We start from the raw sequence: 19,439 nt of genomic DNA on the forward strand, positions 1-19,439 counted from the left end.
AGAAATGCACAACCTGCCAAGACTGAATCAGGAAGAAATAGAAAATATGAACAGACCAATCACAAGCACTGAAATTGAAACTGTGATTAAAAATCTTCCAAAAAACAAAAGCCCAGGACCAGATGGCTTCACAGGCGAATTCTATCAAACATTTAGAGAAGAGCTAACACCTATCTTTCTCAAACTCTTCCAAAATATAGCAGGGGGAGGAACACTCCCAAATTCATTCTACGAGGCCACCATCACCTTGATACCAAAACCAGACAATGATGTCACAAAGAAAGAAAAGTACAGGCCAATATCACTGAACATAGATGCAAAAATCCTCAACAAAATATTAGAAACAGAAGCCAACAGCACATTAAAAGGATCATACACCATGATCAAGTGGGGTTTATTCCAGGAATGCAAGGATTCTTCAATATACGCAAATCAATCAATGTGATAAACCATATTAACAAATTGAAGGAGAAAAACCATATGATCATCTAAACAGATGCAGAGAAAGCTTTTGACAAAATTCAACACCCATTTAGGATAAAAACCCTGCAGAAAGTAGGCATAGAGGGAACTTTCCTCAACATAATAAAGGCCATATATGAGAAACCCACAGCCAACATCATCCTCAATGGTGAAAAACTGAAAGCATTTCCACTAAGATCAGGAACAAGACAAGGTTGCCCACCCTCACCACTCTTATTCAATATAGTTTTGGAAGTTTTACCCACAGCAATCAGAGAAGAAAAGGAAATAAAAGGAATCCAAATCGGAAAAGAAGAAGTAAAGCTCTCACTGTTTGCAGATGACATGATACTATACATAGAGAATCCTAAAGATGCTACCAGAAAACTACTAGAGCTAATCAATGAATTTGGTAAAGCTGCAGGATACAAAATTAATGCACAGAAATCTCTGGCATTCCTATACACTAATGATGAAAAATCTGAAAGTGAAATCAAGAAAACACTCCCATTACCACTGCAACCAAAAGAATAAAATATTTAGGAATAAACCTACCTAAGGAGACAAAAGACCTGTATGCAGAAAATTATAAGACACTGATGAAAGAAATTAAAGATGATACAAATAGATAGAGAGATATACCATGTTCTTTGACTGGAAGAATCAACATTGTGAAAGTGACTCTACTACCCAAAGCAATCTACAGATTCAATGCAATCCCTATCAAACTACCACTGGCATTTTTCACAGAACTAGAACAAAAAACCTCACAATTTGTATGGAAACACAAAAGACCCCGAATAGCCAAAGCAATCTTGAGAACGAAAAACAGAGCTGAAGAAATCAGGCTCCCTGACTTCAGACTATACTACAAAGCTACAGTAATCAAGACAGTATGGTACTGGTACAAAAACAGAAAGATAGATCAATGGAACAGGATACAAAGCCCAGAGATAAACCCACGCACATATGGTCACCTTATCTTTGATAAAGTAGGCAGGAATGTACAGTGGAGAAAGGACAGCCTCTTCAATAAGTGGTGCTGGGAGAACTGGACAGGTACATGTAAAAGTATGAGATTAGATCACTCCCTAACACCATACCAAAAAATAAGCTCAAAATGGATTAAAGACGTAAACGTAAGACCAGAAACTATCAAACTCTTAGAGGAAATCATAGGCAGAACACTCTATGACATAAATCACAGCAAGATCCTTTTTGACCCACCTCCTAGAGAAATGGAAATGAATACAAAAATAAACAAATGGGACTTCATGAAACTTCAAAGCTTTTGCACAGCAAAGGAAACCATAAACAAGACCAAAAGACAACCCTCAGAATGGGAAAAAATATTTGCAAATGAAGCAACTGACAAAGGATTAATTTCCAAAATTGACAAGCAGCTCATACAGCTCAATAACAATAAAACAAACAACCCAATCCAAAACTGGGCAGAAGACCTAAATAGACATTTCTCCAAAGAAGATATACAGACTGCCAACAAACACGTGAAAGAATGCTCAACATCATTAATCATTAGAGAAATGCAAATCAAAACTACAATGAGATATCATCTCACACCAGTCAGAATGGCCATCATCAAAAGATCTAGAAACAATAAATGCTGGAGAGACTGTGGAGAAAAGGGAACACTCTTGCACTGCTGGTGGGAATGGGAATTGGTTCAGCCACTATGGAGAACAGTATGGAGGTTCCTTAAAATACTACAACTAGAACTACCATATGACCCAGCAATCCCACTACTGGGCATATACCCTGAGAAAACCATAATTCAAAAAGAGTCATGTACCAAAATGTTCATTGCAGCTCTATTTACAATAGCCCAGAGATGGAAACAACCTACGTGCCCATCATCGGATGAATGGATAAAGAAGATGTGGCACATATATACAATGGAATATTACTCAGCCATAAAAAGAAACGAAATTGAGCTATTTGTAATGAGGTGGATAGACCTAGAGTGTGTCATACAGAGTGAAGTAAGTCAGAAAGAGAAAGACAAATACCGTATGCTAACACATATATATGGAATTTAAGACAAAACAAATGTCATGAAGAACCTAGGGGTAAGACAGGAATAAAGACACAGACCTACTGGAGAACAGACTTGAGGATATGGGGAGGGGGAAGGGTGAGCTGTGACAAAGGGAGAGAGAGGCATGGACATATATACACTACCAAACGTAAGGTAGATAGCTAGTGGGAAGCAGCCCCATAGCACAGGGATATCAGGTCAGTGCTTTGTGACCACCTGGAGGGGTGGGATAGGGAGGGTGGGAGGGAGGGAGACGCAAGAGGGAAGAAATATGGGAACATATGTATATGTATAACTGATTCACTTTGTTATAAAGCAGAAACTAACACACCATTGTAAAGCAATTATACCCCAATAAAGATGTTGAAAGAAAAAAGAACACACAAAAAAACTGCACCTTAATATATCAGCAGTAACAAAGAGATGTTACTATGTCCTGGACAAAAGAAGGTCTGGTATGCACCACCACCAATTACCAGGGATCCTTGGACTGAGGAAAAAGATCCAACCAGCAAATCCCAAGGAATGGGGACTGCAAACTGATTCCAAACAAATTGGAGAACTATAGCCGCCACGAACAGTTCCAAGCATGGAAACTGGGGGCTGATTCCAAACAGATGGGCAAGTGCAGACTACACTGTCAGCAGTGCCCAATGTGGAATCCAAGGAACAAAATTAGGGGCTAGGGTTTACCAAAATATACTGGCAATAACCAAGAGATGTTACTGTGTCCTGGGAATATCCATATGAAAGGCTCGGGCTTTGGTCTCAGGGAGAATCCTCTACCAGCCCAAACTGTCCTGCCCTGTAAAGGAAAGCCAATTAGATTGGGAGCACAAAGGCAAAGAGAATGGAGCTCAAACCAAGAGGAGCTTACCAACAACCTTCAGCAATGGCAAGAAAGACAGGGAACTCAAAGGACTTGTGGGCACCACACCTGTTCCTCCTTGTCCCAAATGTTATCAGAAATTTGCTTCAGATCCCATCACTGCCACCAATATATTTATCTTTTTCTTTTTAAAAAGATAAACATTTAATCATAAAATCATCCTGTTAGCAGTACCAATCATAAGAGTGGATTTTAGAAAAGTGCACATACATATTTTTATACAGAACATTTCTGGAGGGATACATATTAAACTGTTAGTGGCCACCTCTGCATGCCACCAATGTATTAAAAGACAAAATTTAACTGAGTAAATTTGAAGATTTACTTTGAATTTTGAATAAATTGGCTTTATTAAACAATTCATGAATCAGGCAGCATCTCATCTGATAGAAAGGGAGATACTCCAACGGGTTACACAACATGGAAGGCTTTTTTTTTTTTGGCCATGCCACATGGCATGTGGAAATCTTAGTTCCCCGACCAGCGATCGAACCCATGCCCCGTGCATTGGAAGCGCAGAGTCTTAGCTGCTGGACCACCAGGGAAGTCCCAGAAGGCTTTTATAGTAAGGAGGGTGGGACAAGGAAAGAAAGTCATCATCAAGGGAAAAAATGAAAGTTCACTGGAGGAAAGGAAAACTTCAGGTGACAATGTCTCATTGGCTAAACTGCGGAATTTTCTATTAGCTATATGTATTTTCTATTTCTTGTTGCTGGCCAGGAAGGAAGTCTTCCCTCCTCCAGCTCGGGTAGTAAGGTGGTTGCACTTCCTCTTTGGGGTCAGTAAATGACCTCCTCCTGTTGGGGTAATTGATGATGAGTGACACGGCATGAGAGCTCCCTCTATGGGGGGGCCTTCCAGACTCCAATTCTAGTTGAGGTTTCCTTTTGTTAACATTCACAGCATGTTTTATTGGCAGAAGGATTCACAATGAGGGAGAAAAGGCCACAAGACTCACCAGAAAGAAGGCTCAGAAATTCTTGGGTGGGTCCAAGGGAGGCTGTAGGGTCAGCTGGTGGCTACAATGATCACATGGTTCCCTCTGATGGGTTTGCAGCTCGACCTGGAATAGTGAATAAAAGGGTCAGTTCATCCTATCAGAGAAACATGAAACTGAGATAAGCTTCCCACTGCTAGAAGCATCTTGTGCCTTCAGAAAAGAACAGAGAACATGTCTAAAGGGTTTGGGAACATCAGAGCCATCTCAGAGTGGGACTCCCAAGGCTCTCCAGGTCTCAGTCCCCGACTCTCCCTCAGTGACAAAGCCTCCCCACCTCTGTCCTTGTCAGCTCAGTGATCCCTAGAGGTCCTGCCTATCCCTGAGGACTTAGGTTTCCATGGAGACAGGTTGGTTGAGACCTAGTGATACAGTTGACCAGACTGATATGCAAAAGTTCCCACCACCCTGGGGCAGTTGGGCTCAGGGACACATGGCTCTGGACCCCATGTGGAGGGTGTCCTTGCACGTCAGCTGTGCCACAGAAGAGCAAGTAACACCTGTAGCTGTCCAACAGATTCTCAGGGGGTTTTCCTGGGAGAGCCCTTGGTCATCTGACCTCCTATCCAGGAAGCCCCATGACTTTCTGACTGCTGCCTGTCACGCCAACAACACACCTGTGAAGGTTTTGCTCTGCATGGCCATCTGTCCACCACGCCCACCCTTCTAGGGACCCAGATGCTAGGACCACACAAATGCTGAAGTAGTGTCCACCTGCCGAAGGTGCAGACACCTCTGTAGCCATCTGCATGATTTCTACTGGGAATCAACAACATTTATGGGGATTCTCTAGCCCTAAAGAACAGGATAGGAGCAATGCAATGATTCACAATTACCAGGGTCAATGCACATATACAAGGGCCCATAGCCCCAGATGCCCCACTCACAATTCACATGAGTGTCCCATACAAAACCACCGATGCCCAAATATTCTTGCTTCATACATACATACATCCAAACACGCACATCAGTGGTACGCTGGTAAGTGCTTGATAAAAAGCTCTCCAAGAAAGGTGGGAAAGACTTCACTTACGGTATCTACATGGTATAAATATTCCCAGCATGACCAATTTAAAGCTACCCACCTGACATCACTGAACACAGAGCTGGGAAGAGATAGGCACCATTGACTATCCCAAGCTAGTATGAACCAGTTCCAGCACATCCCATACCTTTTCCTATGAATATGTGCACACAGTCCACTTACACTCCAAGTAGAAACCTCAGCTCCCAACACAGACATACATATGTGTTTGTACACACACACACACACACATATATATATCCTGAACACACACGTACATTTCTACCCTCACCCTGAATAAATAAACAAACATACCACCTCTTGCTACCTAAATTTTTACAGGCGAAACCTTACTCACCCTGAATATTCACATTCCACTCTCACAACTATATATACACACACAACATGGGCCTGAAAACAAACATGTGCAACCGATATGCCATCCAGATGTACACACTGAGTACCTAAACACACAGGCTCACCAAGTACACAACTGTCTCATGTGCAATCCCAAAAAAGACCCATATGCAATCCCACAGCCCTGGAATACATATACTCCAGGATTCCTGCACACACACGTAACCTACACGGTCTACTGGTTTCCAAACACACAAACTAAACTCTCACATCCCGCAGAATACATACCCCACAAGCCCCAGGAACTCAAAAACACACACAGACACAAATAACCTATACTTATCAAATACAGCTGACCCTTGAACAACTTGGGGGTTAGGGCCAACCCTCCATGCAGTGGCTCTGTGTCCATGGATCCTGTAGTAGTCCTGTAGTATTTACTGAAAAAGAAATCCACTATAAGTAGACCCGTGGGGTTCAAACCCGTGTTGTTCAAGGGTCAACTGTACATATAAGTCCAGCTCACTAATACTGACAACACACATACAAGCAACACCACTAAATTCTTCAGGCATTACATTTCAAAATAGACACATAGAGGACTCTAAGCCTCCTGATATACTCACAAATCACAAATACACACACCCACAAACTCCTCATGAGTATACACCCCAAATGCTCAGACACACTCAAAACAGAAAAACACCGACAACTTCTGCAGTCTTCCTAATACACATACACAGTTCTCACACACCTATGGACACACACATGCAAATATTCCTAACCCCTGAACATATGGATCCCCTCCCAAACACTATACATTATGCTACCTCTCCAGAATACAAGCTCCCCACCACTACCCCAACATATAAACTGTATATGTGTGTGTGTGTATGTGTATATATATATTTCTACCCTCACCCTGAATATATAGACAGACCACCTCTTACGCCTACCAAACACATGTATAAACACCCTAGCATTCTCCAAAGAAATACACTTCAAATACTCCTAACAACTCCATACCTTATGAACAAACTTTGATAATGCATGCACCTGATGATGGACACACACACGGATTAGAATACACAAGTAAGATACATGGAAATATCTCCAGCAAACCATTTATGAAACAACTTCCATATATCAACTTATCCCTAGCTATCAGGATCCAGCTCACACATATACAAGTACTAACAAATACCGGTACCACATATTTCTAATACATATAAATGCAATTGTCCATCTTCCCTGTAGAAACATAGAACCCCACCTCTCTATCAGATACACATACACTCACTTCCCAAAATACATAAGCCTAAGAGGCTCCTACTGAAAATTACAAATGCACAGCCTCAGCAAATATTCCTCCAAGTGGTCATGCCCCTTGAATACACACACAAACTCATTTAACACACAACTCTCCACAAGTCCCAAATAGCACCACAATTACCCAGTACACTACAAATATGCAATAATATCACCCTATACGCCCTTTCTTCCAAATACACATACAGTACCACACTACTGGCATATACATAACCCGACATTCCCAACCTCTCACACACAATTAACTCTGCCATCATGCAGAATACAGAATCATACAAACACAACATACCTACATATACAACATCCACCAGTCCCATAAAATAGTCACAGACTTGCCCTCTACACATCCAAATATACATAGACAGTTCCTGAAAATGCACACACACAAACACCCCATAACCATACAACATGCCCTGAATACACAAATGATCAGCCTACATTCCCCAAATATACAAAATAAACAGACTGGACACCCAAAGTAATATACACCACGACTTTTCCTGACATTGCCCTTATGCATAGGCAGATAATCCTTCCAAACGCACCATTAGACACACACAAATCCCCAAATTCACGGGAGAAAAGAACACATGTAAACATATTCCCCAAACACCAAATTACAAACACCTAACCACCAACTCCTTGAGTATGCCTGCGTCACATCTCAACACCCTCCAAATACAGCACTCACTCTTACACACTCTCACAAAAACACAGGCATGACCTCCCTTCAAAGACAAATATGCACAGACAAAACCAACCCGCACATTTGACTACATATCAGATTCCCACCAACCAATTAAATATGTACAGACCCCATCTATGCTTGCAAATCAATCATGATTTGACATCAGACTACAAATACATGTTTATGACCACATTCAGCAAAGCTGCTCCCATCCCTGACAAAAGAATGCAGTTTGAACATAAGTGTTGATTGATGTTTTTATGATAAGAAGGAAGACACTAATGAAACTATGAGTGTGTTCCTTCGATCTTCACTCGTTTTCCAATCACCTGAGCTACACCTTTGGAACCAGATGAGGGTTTTCAACTCGCAAGAACTTCCCTCTAGCTTTTGTACTCTTCACAACGCGCAGACTAGAACGGCAGCTGTTTAATAGCTCGCACACACGATTTATCCCCCACTGTAGGCCCCGCAGTCACTGAACCCTTCATGCAGCCGGCTCCCCAGCGGTGCCAATAACCCTGGGGTAAACACCTCAAGGGAATCGAGCGCTATGGGGGCGTGAATCCACATTGTGGCGAGTCTCCTTACACGGACAAAGGCACAAATAACCCACAGGGTGAACAACAGCGCAGAGCGGTGACACCTGAGGGGTGAAAAGTCCCCGTACCGCTTACCTCAGGATTCCTATAATTGACTCGAGAGGCCGCCATGACAGCCCGCTTCTGCGCCGGACGGCCGTTGGGGCCCCACCGTCCGCGCTCGCGCATGCGCTCCTGTCTTGCGGAGCAAACTGCCCCAGCAGACGCTGGGAGCCGTTGGAGGACGGCGGTCCGCGTGCCCGAGAGCCCTGTGCCCAGTGGGCGTGCGCAGGCGTACAGGCGCGGGGCGCGTGGGCATCTGCTCCAGGCGGTCTCTGCGAGGAGAGAAATGGAGGGTCGGGCAACGCTGCGGAACTTGACTGGCGACGCTCCTCGCCGGGAACTTTCGTGACGGTCTCTTCTTCAAACCAGCTCTTGTGAGATGTGCACTCGTGATTTTTATATTGCACACGTGAAACCCATGCACTTAGCTACAAAGAGTTCTGGAGAGCTCCGCTGTAAGCACAGTAGCCTCAAATTGGGGCAAGTGCTTTCATGCCCTTTGGACTGCAGTTCCTTGGTTCTTGTTTATGCCTTTCAAAAAACAATAGGTCCTTTTTCCTAGCAAGCCTGAAGTTTCTGTTCAAGAACAATTCTAGGAAAGAATTTCAGACCTGGGAAACACTCTTAAGATACTGTCTCCTGACTCCGTTCCTAGAGTTTTTCCAACGCATTTACTCTTCTAGAATATTTTCAGTGTATTTAATACATGGAGGTTGTTCAATAAATGTTGATAAACAGGTGTGTCCTTTGTACGGTTTTGGGTTTTTTTATTAATAATTTTGAGAAAGAGTTGACCATCTGGGCCAATTTCAACACAGCAGGTAGTATGGGAACAATTTTACTTTCCCTCCCTCCTTTTTTATAATATCTTGCAGAATTCCGCTCTTCTATAAAAATAGATTGCCTTCGTTTTTAGTTGCATGATGTATCTCTGGGAAGGTTTTAATGAAAGAGATAACACTGGTTTCCTCCGGGAAAGAGGATTGGGTTGACAGGGGAAAGAGGTGGGAGGAGGACTCGCCATTGCATATTCCATTTTGCACAATTTAATTTTGAACCATGAGAAGGTGTTACTCGCTTAAAATATTATACTAAAATCATTTAAAAGGTAAAAAAGTAAATCTTTAACAACCATGGAATACTATGAGAAAGACATTTAGTGAATTCTGGTCTTGGACATGGGGACTGCATGACAGTTTTTTGATGGACGGGGGCTTTCCAGCACAAAGGGTCATTAGTAAGGCTGGTCCTGCTGGATGTTGGTTGGAGCACAAGGACCACTTCCTTAGGAGTGATGTACATACAGCAGTCAAACACACTGCATCTGCTGAGACAATCCTAATTTCAAATACTCAGTTCCACGTGGCCATTATTTATGTTTATCAGACTAACACTTGGGTATTTTGTTCAGAAAGTCTAGTCTCTGTTGAAGTAAGTCAAGAGCCAGGTAGGAAGCAGAGTGTGTTGAGGGACACAAAACTAGGTTGATGGATAAAGACGTGAAAGGAAGGGACTGTCATGTCCAACATCGGTGCCATGAATCAAAAAAAGTTTATCAACTGCCTAAAGAGGCACACGCCAATTGTGTTGCCACTGTGGGAGATGGAAGGAACTTCCGGTTCTTGCCTACCTCCCAGAGCCCTCGTGGAATGTCCCCCCACGGCACCCCACCCCGACCCACGTGCGCTCTGCCCCTCCCCCACTGCAGAACGTTTCAGCCCACATTCTACTGTTTAAATTTAAACGTGGCTCTCCTTTACTTGGATCCTGAGCAACTGCTGAAGCAGGTCGCTCTCTGGGTCCTGGTCTTGACTTTTCTCATTGAGGCTACCAGGCAGCAGTAGTCCGTGCCCAAGCCTGCAGGATGGCTTCAGAAGGAGGTAAGCCTATAGGCTGGGGGTGTGTTTTCAGAGACCCTGCCATCTTTCACATCCTTCGGGTTCACATGTGACACTTCATTGTGAGCACATAGTTGGACTGAAGTAGAGGGAGAAGAGAGCACTGGACACACAAGGACATTTCACCTGGGGAGACTGGGGAGCCTGAAGAAACCTGAGACTGCACTGGGGAGGAGGGGTCATTGGAGGTAGATCAAGAGGAATTGCCCTGGCTATGGAGAAAGGATGGCAGCAGACAGGTTGATCCTTTCTAGAGCGGAGACAAGCCACTCTGAAACGAGTGTGTAAGGATGTGTGTGATGTCCTGGTGGTGACACAGGGAGGGTCATGAGGAAAGCCTAGACCTGTACTATGTTCCTGAGGTACCTGAAGCTTGCCTCACCATATCTTTCAAAGGGATTTGAACAGGAGCCTACTGTATCTCAGGGGGCCCTGGGGAGAGATGGTCTTGGTGAGAAAACTATTCAATGGGGCTGTGTGTGGCCACACCTGCAGTGAAGCGTCCTCTCTGAGAGCGAGGCAGGAGGTTACTCTAACTGCCGCAGCCCACACCTCGTCCACTCCTCCCAGCCCAGAGCTCCCTTCTCAGTTCAGGTAACTGTTGCCTTGGATTCAACGGGGGATGGGCAACCGTGTAAGTTCAGCCAAGAGAGGGCTCAGGTTCCTGTGTTGCTCTGAATTGTTCTTCCTTTTGTGGAATCGCAGTATTTCAGACCTACTTCATCTTGTCCAGTATCTCATGGTGGACCCTCAGGCTGCCTTGAGAGGAAGAGTTTGTTCATATTTCATGTCACTCCTTCATGGACAGGGAACAGATGTGGAGTGGGGTTGTTTCGGGTGGAATGTCTATGAAGGCTGCTTCCTCTTTTAAAGGGGAAAGGAGTGTAGCCCAGGGTCAGGAAGACGATCTTCTGTGTTACTATTAAACGTCCTATGACACCTATTCTGGTTAATTAGGTGCACCGTGGTGTGTACCTCGTTCTCCTGAACAGGGGTGTGTTTCAGACAACTTGGTCGCCATGGCACCTGGCTTATGCTTGCTTCTCAGATTGTCTCTCCGTTCTTGGGAGCTGGAAGGGGAAGGACCACAGGCGGTCTATACTCCCACGACCAATGTAACATAACAATTCCCTGGCCCTTGTTTAATCCTCTGCAGCCATCACTGGCTGTGAAATGACAGAATCTAAGGGACACGTGCCTACTTCTCAGACCCCCCTACCTCCTAGGAACAGAACTCCTGAGCGATGACAGTGACTCTGGGCACTGGGGAGGGAGTGGCAGGACCTGGCCCATGTTACGTACCTGCTGTGGGTTGTTCTGAGATGCAGGTGCGTTCTGGGCCAGTGTTATGGGTTTGTATCAGGATTCCATTAGAGGGATATTTTCCAGCATTGTGTTTTGTTTTGTGAGGCTAGGAAAAAAAGAGGCAATTTATACTGAGCGTCAGGAAAAGGAGGACTGAGGAGGAGGTGGGGCCCTAATATTTTACACAGTGCCTTTGGGTGCCTAGAACTTAACTTGCAGAAGGTCCCTACCTGCTAGTACGCTGGCTGAGGGGCATTTCTCACAGAGCGGATGTCCACACAGTTCCAGGTCTTGGGAGACAGCCTGTGAGGCTTAGCTGCCAGGGGACGCCTTAGGGAGGCTCTCCAAGTGAGTGCTTGCTGAGGCAATTTCTTCTCGGCAGGCAGGGGTCAGGGGCCTTGGTGGATGGGCGCGGGGTCACCGGTGGAATAATTCTCAACTGGAGGTCAGGGCATGAAAAGCACTTGAAGACATTTGCACGCTGCAGTTTCCCTTGTCCAAGTGTCTCTCACCTGTGGAGACTTACACTCTGATGCCGCAGAAAGCCTCTGTCCCACTTGCCCATTCTCCTCCTCCATTCACTCCTTTCCTTTGCCTCAACAGCAGCTCCAGTGCTGGGAACGGATGTTGTCATGCACCTTGGTGCCTCCTTGTATGATCCCATGGCAGTGCTCTATCCTCCACCCATTCCTGACACCCAGCACCGGCCACCCTGGGGGCAGCACCTGCCACCTCCCATCACCCCAGCATTCCCTCCTGGCAGCAGCCAGCTGCTGCCAGCTTTCCCCACGATGCCTTTGGTGGCTAATGGTGGCCGTGGACCCAGTGCCCCTGGGGCTTGCAACCTCACTGTGCAAGTCAGGTCACAAGGGAGGCCAGTGGAGGCGCCCCAGACTCAGACCTTTATCATAACTCAGGGCCCCCTCACCTGGAGCGCTCCAGGGGCCCTCAGCGAGAGTACTGCATGTCCTCCACCCGTATTCTTAGCATCCCCTGCGATGGAGACCATTGTGACTGCTCCAGCTGTTGGAGTTACTCAGGCTGGCAAGGGAGGCTGGACCCCAGGCTTTCCTCCTCAAGCTCCACCACCAGCTGCCCAGCTGGTCCCCATCATTCGCCCAGTGAACTCTGGGCCTTGGCCACATGGCACTTCCAGGGAGGGCAGCCTGGCCACCAACCAGCCCTACGCCTCGCAGGGTGACTGCTCTAACCCCCAGAGCGTGTACAGTAACTTCCGACGTTGGCAGCGCCTCAAGCCACTGGCGCGGAGACACCTTCCCCAGAGTCCTGATGCAGAAGCTCTGTCCTGCTTCCTCATGTGAGTGAACACTCAGGGGGTCGTGAGCTTATCAGAGCTTTTAGATAAAGAGGACCTGGGGATGGACTCGCAGGTTAGGTTTCTAGGGATACTGGAAGCAATGTCTGAGGGCGATGTCCATGCTATGAGAAGGCACATTGTCGGTCATGTGGGTGAGCCTGCCAGGCCATGACATCATGACTGAAATGTGCCTTATCTCAACTGACCCCACCACCCTGAGAGTCTAGCCAACTTGCTCTTCCATGATTCTCATGGTAATATGGACTGCAGACTTGCAGTCAGAGAGGGTCGTGCTGTAAGGTGAGGAGCAAAGGAGTGGATGCCGCACTCTCCTGTGGTGCCATCTCCTTTCATACAGGACTTGAGTGTACATGGCCGGGGGAGGTCACTTCGGAGGAGGGGGAGGAGTGTGGGGCCCAGGAGAGCGCTTAATGCACGCCTCGACTTCGTTGTTGTGGAGAATTCCACTAGCAACAGGGTGATGGTAGAGCTCTCCTAAGGGCGTGGGCTCTCTCCCACTAGAGCTGTGAGCCTGGCAGGCATTTCCATCCTAAACCTCCGGTCCCTCGTAAAAAGGGGACAGTCACACTTCACTCTGAGGACCGGGCAGAAGACTCCTTGGGCTAATCTATGGAGTGTTAGCAGATGGCCTGGCACATGCCACGCCTCATTGATGATAGTGATTTTTCTTATGAAAAGGCAGCCTTGAAGAGGAAAAGAGCTCCCCAAGGCACAGTGTCCCAGCTGTACCCTGGGAGTGGTTGGTCATCTCGAGTGAGTGTGAGGCGGTGACAGCAGTAGCCGGGAAGGCTTGTCTTTGCCCTCCCAGACACCTGCCTCTCACCCTCCTGTTGCTCAGTCATGCTGCGTTGAGTGATGTGTGGTCCACATTGGCGGGTGGGGTCAGGCAGGTGGGGGCTGGGCTGGGCACGGAGACTGATGCCAAGGTCTTACAGCCCAGTGCTTCGATCCCTGGCCCGCCTGAAGCCCACCATGACGCTGGAATGGGGACTGTGCAGGGCCGTGTAGGAATGGCAGCGCATGAGCAATGTTGATTGGATGATCTACTACAAGATAGCGGAAAAGTGAGTCAGCGTCCTGGGCCCAGGGGCTGCGTGGAGGCTGAGGCGAGTGGGTGAGGGAAGAGTCTGGCCATGGGGGTGCTCATCAGAGAGGACAAAGGAGAAGGGCTGTCACTCAGAACAGGGGCCCTGCAGCCCAGAGGCCCTACTGTCCTCGAGAAACCCCTCCCTCACCTTGACAGTTTGGGTCTTCTGTCCTTCCTCCACCAGGAGCTCTGCCCTCCCCTGATTCTGACCTACCCTTGCCTTGACATGAAGGTCTCAGGATGGGGCAGAGTGAAGCTGTGAGTCCAGTTGGGGTCCAACTCCGGCCATATGGGCTGAGCCGGGGAAAGAGCTCCACCCGCCAGCCTGCTGCTTCCTTAGTGGTGGGTGGCTGGCGGCCACTGACATAGATTTGGGACCCCCCTCTCCTCATGAAAAGTGGCCTGAGTGGGTACACTGGCATCCCTGAAGAGGCTGGGGTAGCTAGCTGTCATTAGCCCGAGGGTCTCTGGCCCTTCCCTTGTTTGCTCCATGGTAATCCCCTTGGTTTAAGAAAGAAAAGCAAACAAACGAGCGCCTCTCAGAGGAAAGGAAGGCCTCTCCTCTGAGCTCAGCATCCACATCGTCCAGCCTCTCCTGGGCCCTGTCTCCAGGTCTCTGTTCCAGGACTCTCAGTCCCAGCCCAGGGTCCTGGATTCGGGCAAGGACCCCTGTGGGGAACACATGCCTGTTCCAGCCTCTGGCTGTCAGCCCTTCATGTGGTTCTGGATGGGGACGGGGGGCATGAGGAGGGTGCCCCCTGGGTCAGCCACGTGTCCCGTTGACCTGGTTCAATTAAGCGACCTGGGTCTATGCTGTTGAATGGCCTCCAGTGCTGGTGAGGCAGGAAGGGTCCCAGATCTTGTATCAGTTCCAGGAGCAGCTCTCTGCTGTGCACAGCACCTCACAGGGCCTTGACAGCCCCAAGGCACATCCTCTCCCAATCCCTCATTCTTGGCTGCCTTTGTTGGGCTCCAGAACCCAGGCCTTTTTCTCAGGGTGGCCTGTGCCTCCGTCACCCCCCAGGTTCATGGAATTTGAGGCCAAGGATGAGATGCAGATTCAGATGTTGCAGTGGATGCAGTGCGCGCAGGACCTGCCTCCTCCAGCCCCACCGAAGCTGGATCCTCAGGGCCCCCCAGCCCCGAAAGTGGGCCTTCAGCCAGGCACCCAGGTTCCCACTGGAGATGAAGGCACAGGTAACAGGGGCCTAGGGTTGGCCACTGTCCCCACGTGGATCCTTTTCCTTCAAGACAGGGGCATTGGTCTTTCAACCAAAACAGCCACTGAGGCAGGGGGTGGGGGCGTGGGGTCTCAGCTGCCCTCTGTCACTGCTGGGTATTGACTTGGTCAGTTTTGTAACTCCTCTCACACCTCCCTGTCAAAGGACCCCACACAAGGTCTGCCTAGGAAGTGGGCTTGATGGCGAGACCCCTAGAAAATTGGAGGTTCCCCACTTCCTTACTTGTGACTCTCTTAGATGCCCCCCTTACCTCCCCTCTCCAACAGTGCATGAGGCTTCAGGTGGTCCTGACCCCCCCACACCCACATCAATGTCGCCCAAACAATGCCCTCACCAACGTGTGCTCAGTGGTCAGGAGGTGGACCGGGAGTCCCTCACCTTCCTTCCCTTCCTCCCGCTCTGCCTCAGCCTGTGCTCCCAGGATGTCCGGCCCCAGGGCCCAGCCCTCCCGCCCAAAGCCACACAGCTCCCAGAAGCCCCCGGAGCCCAAGGCACCCAAGGAGATTCCCCCTGAGGCTGTGAGGGAGTATATGGACATCATGGATGCGCTGGTGGGGCCCGTCCACTCAGCCACAGGCGAGTCAGATGCAGAAGGTGGAGAGGACGGAAATGAGCAGAAGCAGGAAGAGGACGGCATCTACTCGGACCCGGGCCTCTTGAGCTACATTGACAAGCTGTATTCCCAGGAGGACTTTGTCACCAAGGTAGGCTAGGCCTGGAGCCTGGGGTCTACAAGATGCCAGGGCATGGAACACTCAGCACCCAAGATCTGGGTTCTGCTCAGGCCGTTGGGACTTAAGCTCAGCTCCTTGTTCCTGAGCCTGGTGTTAGGGGAGGTTTACGCAGATGTATGTGTGTACGTGTTTGTGTCTGTCAGTGTGTATGCCTTTGTGTGTCTGTGTATGTGCCTCTGTATATGTGCTCTTTTGTGTGTGACTGTGTATGTGCGTGCATGTGTGTGTGTGTGTGTGTGTGTGCTGAGCATCCCCGCCTTGTGGAGGGGAGTGGGGTGGGTCTCTACTTTTTACTTTCCCTTCGATCTTCTTGTCTCACAGGCCACTCCTGGCCAAGGATACTCACAGCCTCTTCTTTCTGTCCGAGGTGGAGGCAGTCATTCACCCTCGATTCCTGGCAGAATTGCTTTCCCCAGACGCACAGCTGGATCTCTTGGCCCTAGTGGAGGAGCTGGAGCAGCAGGAAGGGCTCACCCTGGAAGAAGTGAGCCAGGGGAGGGAGAGGGACACTCAGGGAGCCAGGGGACCCCACGGGAGGGGGACCCCAGGTGATCCAGGGGACAGGGGAACCCAGATGACCCACGGGAGCCAGAGGAGGGAGGGATCCCCGGTACAACAGGGGAGACAAGGGACACCCAGGAAGACTGGGGCATGGAGGGACCCCAGTGAACAGGGGAGAGGTAGGGCACCAGAACCTGAGGGCCACCTGGCGCTGTCCATCCCTCCCCTGCCTGGGAGGCCTGGCATGGGGAAGGGCCCGTTCTTGGGTGGGTGCAGTGCAGGGTGAAAGGAAGGAGAGGATGGGGAGCCGGGAGGGGAGGGAAGGGCACAAAGCTGGGAATAAGGTGCAGGAGGATGGCAGGAATGCCACAGTGTCTGTATTTGGATTCGAGTCCTGGGATCCCCCGTCTGCTCCTTCCCCCAAGGGCCATTGTCCCACTGCCCAGGGCTCCTCCTCTCACACGTGTGTGTGGAGCCAACGCTGTCCTCCTCCCTCCTACCAGCTGGTGCAGAAACGACTCCTGGCCTTGAAAGAGGACGAGGGTGTGGGGGCAGCCCCGAGTCACAGTGCACCCGGAATGCGCTCAAGTCCTTCTGAGCCCGACGCCGGCCAAGGTGCCCAGAGGCACGACCAAGACCCCCATCTAGGGGTCAGTGATGAAGCCTGCCCACCAGAGATCGATTCTGAGGCTCCTCATAGGCTCATCCAAACAGACACTGGCCTGTGCGGGCCCAAAGGCTTTGTTCCCTCTCGAGGACGTCAGGAGGTCTCTCCATTCCGGGCCAGACCACCCTCCCCTCCCCAGGGTCAAAGGCGCGCTGCCCCTCTACGGGGACCCAGGGACGCGTCTGTTCTCAGAGAGGCCTCTCCTGTTCGGGAGGCCCGAGGGCCCAGGGATGGGTCCAGTGACGACGACGAGGAGCTCCCCAGCCTGGCCTTCCTGTTCGGCTCTCTGCAGAGCCTGCTGCCTGGCTGGGTGTCCCAGAGTCCTGCCCATGCCTCAGGCCTGGCCTCCCCTGGAGGTTGGGGGGCCCGAAGTGCTCCCCACGCCCCCTCCCGTCAGAGAAGAGGCCTCAGCCCAGCTCCACCAGCCACTCTCAAGTCGAGGAAGCGGGCTCTCTGTGTACGCCCAGCCAGTGCTGAGAAGCTGCCCATCCCCTTGGCTGGCCTCGGGGTGTCTGGGAGGCCAGGCTTGGCACTGGGGCCGGCTCGCCCCTCACAGCCGAGAAAGAGAAAGCGTGACCCGTGTGTCACAGAGAAGACTAGGAAGAGGAGAAGAAACACTGCAGCCAGTAGGGAACAGCTGGGCCGGCCCTCCAGGGCGAGGCCCCAGGGCGGCCCCCGGGGGAGCCTAGGGGCTTCTCGTCATCCCAGTGCTGACCCTGGATGATGTGGGGGGAAGGGAGGGAGGGCAGGACCACCAGGGAGGGGAGGGGGTATGGGATTGTGGGGGGTTATGGAGGTGGGGGTGGTGGGTGTGGCCAGGTGTGGGTGGGAGCAGGACCTGTGGAGTGACGTATATCAATTGTGAATAAAGATCGTCTTGGTGGGAAATGCTCTCAGGCCACTGTCATCTTGTTCGTGTTGCGCTGCTCCACAGAGAGCGATCCAGAGAGGAAGGAAGGATGAGGGAGGTCACAGGAGCTCTGGATCTACAGGTGGCCAAACCTTTCCTCCACGTAGACAAGGACTCCTCAGGCTGCCCCTGGGAACGCACAGCTCTCACTTTCCCCAGGGACCCCCTCATAATCCCCTTCTCTAAAGCCTGCTTGGCTAGGGGCCTTCTGGGGCCTCTGTACCATCTTCTGCATCCCTGAACCTTCTGGGGAGGCAGAGCTGCTTTTGTGCCTTTCAGCCCTCTGGACACTCACCAGTTTCTAGGATGGAGCCTGGAGACAGCCCTTGTCATTATGGAGCTTCTCTCTGCTTCCCTGAAGTGTCCAGGCGACGGGGCTGGGATGACCCTCCGCTCATCCAGGGTTTCCTGTGTGGGTGGAGTGACCAGAGAGGAAAAGTCTTGGTTATGGGGACAGGACTGTCTGCCTCGTCGTAGCGGGAGCATCCTCTAGTCCCACTGGGATTATTGCAATGTGGAGAGTGGTGGAGGCAACTACCTCTTAATCCCAATGAGGATGCAACAAGGGGAATGGGTGCGGGGAAATTCATGGGGCACCCGTGAAAGGTGTGTATAAGGGTAATGACAGTTGGGCCCCTTTGTGGAACTTGTGGGATTTCTCTGCAGCAGCATCTCGTTCAACTGAGGGAGGAGGACCCATCTGGCTGTGGCTGTGGAGACTGGCCTCAGGGGCCTATGGGTGTGCAAAGATACCCCAGAACTACTGTCCCTTCCCTTTCCACCCATGGCTGGACATGTGTGTGTATTGGCATCAACACTGATTTGTATTCCCATATAAAACAGTTCCTCCTAACAAACCATGACCACGTTTCACAAGAACAGCTTGCTCACAGGGGCAGCAGGGTCGGGGAAGAGGTGTCTGTGGCCCCAGATCTGGGTGGGAGCTGGGATCCGTGCAGAGGAGTGTGAGGGCCTCAGTCACCGTCCTGTGGGTGCCGGCAGAGACTTCGAATCATCAGAGCAGGGGAAATGACCCGCTCATAAGGGTGAGACGAGCAAACAATGAGGGGCAGGGCACCGACCCCTGCTGTCTCCCCGAACTTCCCCCCCTTGCAGCCTGCTTAGCCCCCGTCATGGCCTGTGCTGGCCCACCTCTGAAGCCCCTTCCTCCTAACGCACTCAGATGCTCTGATCCTTTGTGAACTCGCCCTGGGCCTCATCCCCACCCTTCCCTGCTGGCCAAAGCCTCTTCTCCTGCTTCTGTGTTCTGATTCCTTCCCCAGGACTCAGGCGGGGTTGGGACAGCAGAGA

The 19,439-nt window shown here is 49.9% G+C and overlaps 1 protein-coding gene across 1 annotated transcript; it reads left to right on the top strand.

Moving 5' to 3' along the window:
• The first annotated feature begins 10,310 nt into the window (after positions 1-10,310).
• LOC132522663 (NUT family member 2G-like) lies at positions 10,311-17,942 on the top strand. Its single transcript, XM_060153220.1, is given in 8 exon segments — positions 10,311-10,326; positions 12,253-12,967; positions 13,924-14,052; positions 15,100-15,272; positions 15,554-15,666; positions 15,775-16,020; positions 16,418-16,534; positions 17,055-17,942. Coding segments are annotated over 8 exon segments (2,397 nt in total).
• The last annotated feature ends 1,497 nt before the right edge of the window (positions 17,943-19,439 follow it).

Source organism: Lagenorhynchus albirostris, chromosome 7 (genome assembly GCF_949774975.1).
Source record: "Lagenorhynchus albirostris chromosome 7, mLagAlb1.1, whole genome shotgun sequence".
Lineage (NCBI taxonomy): Eukaryota > Metazoa > Chordata > Mammalia > Artiodactyla > Delphinidae > Lagenorhynchus > Lagenorhynchus albirostris.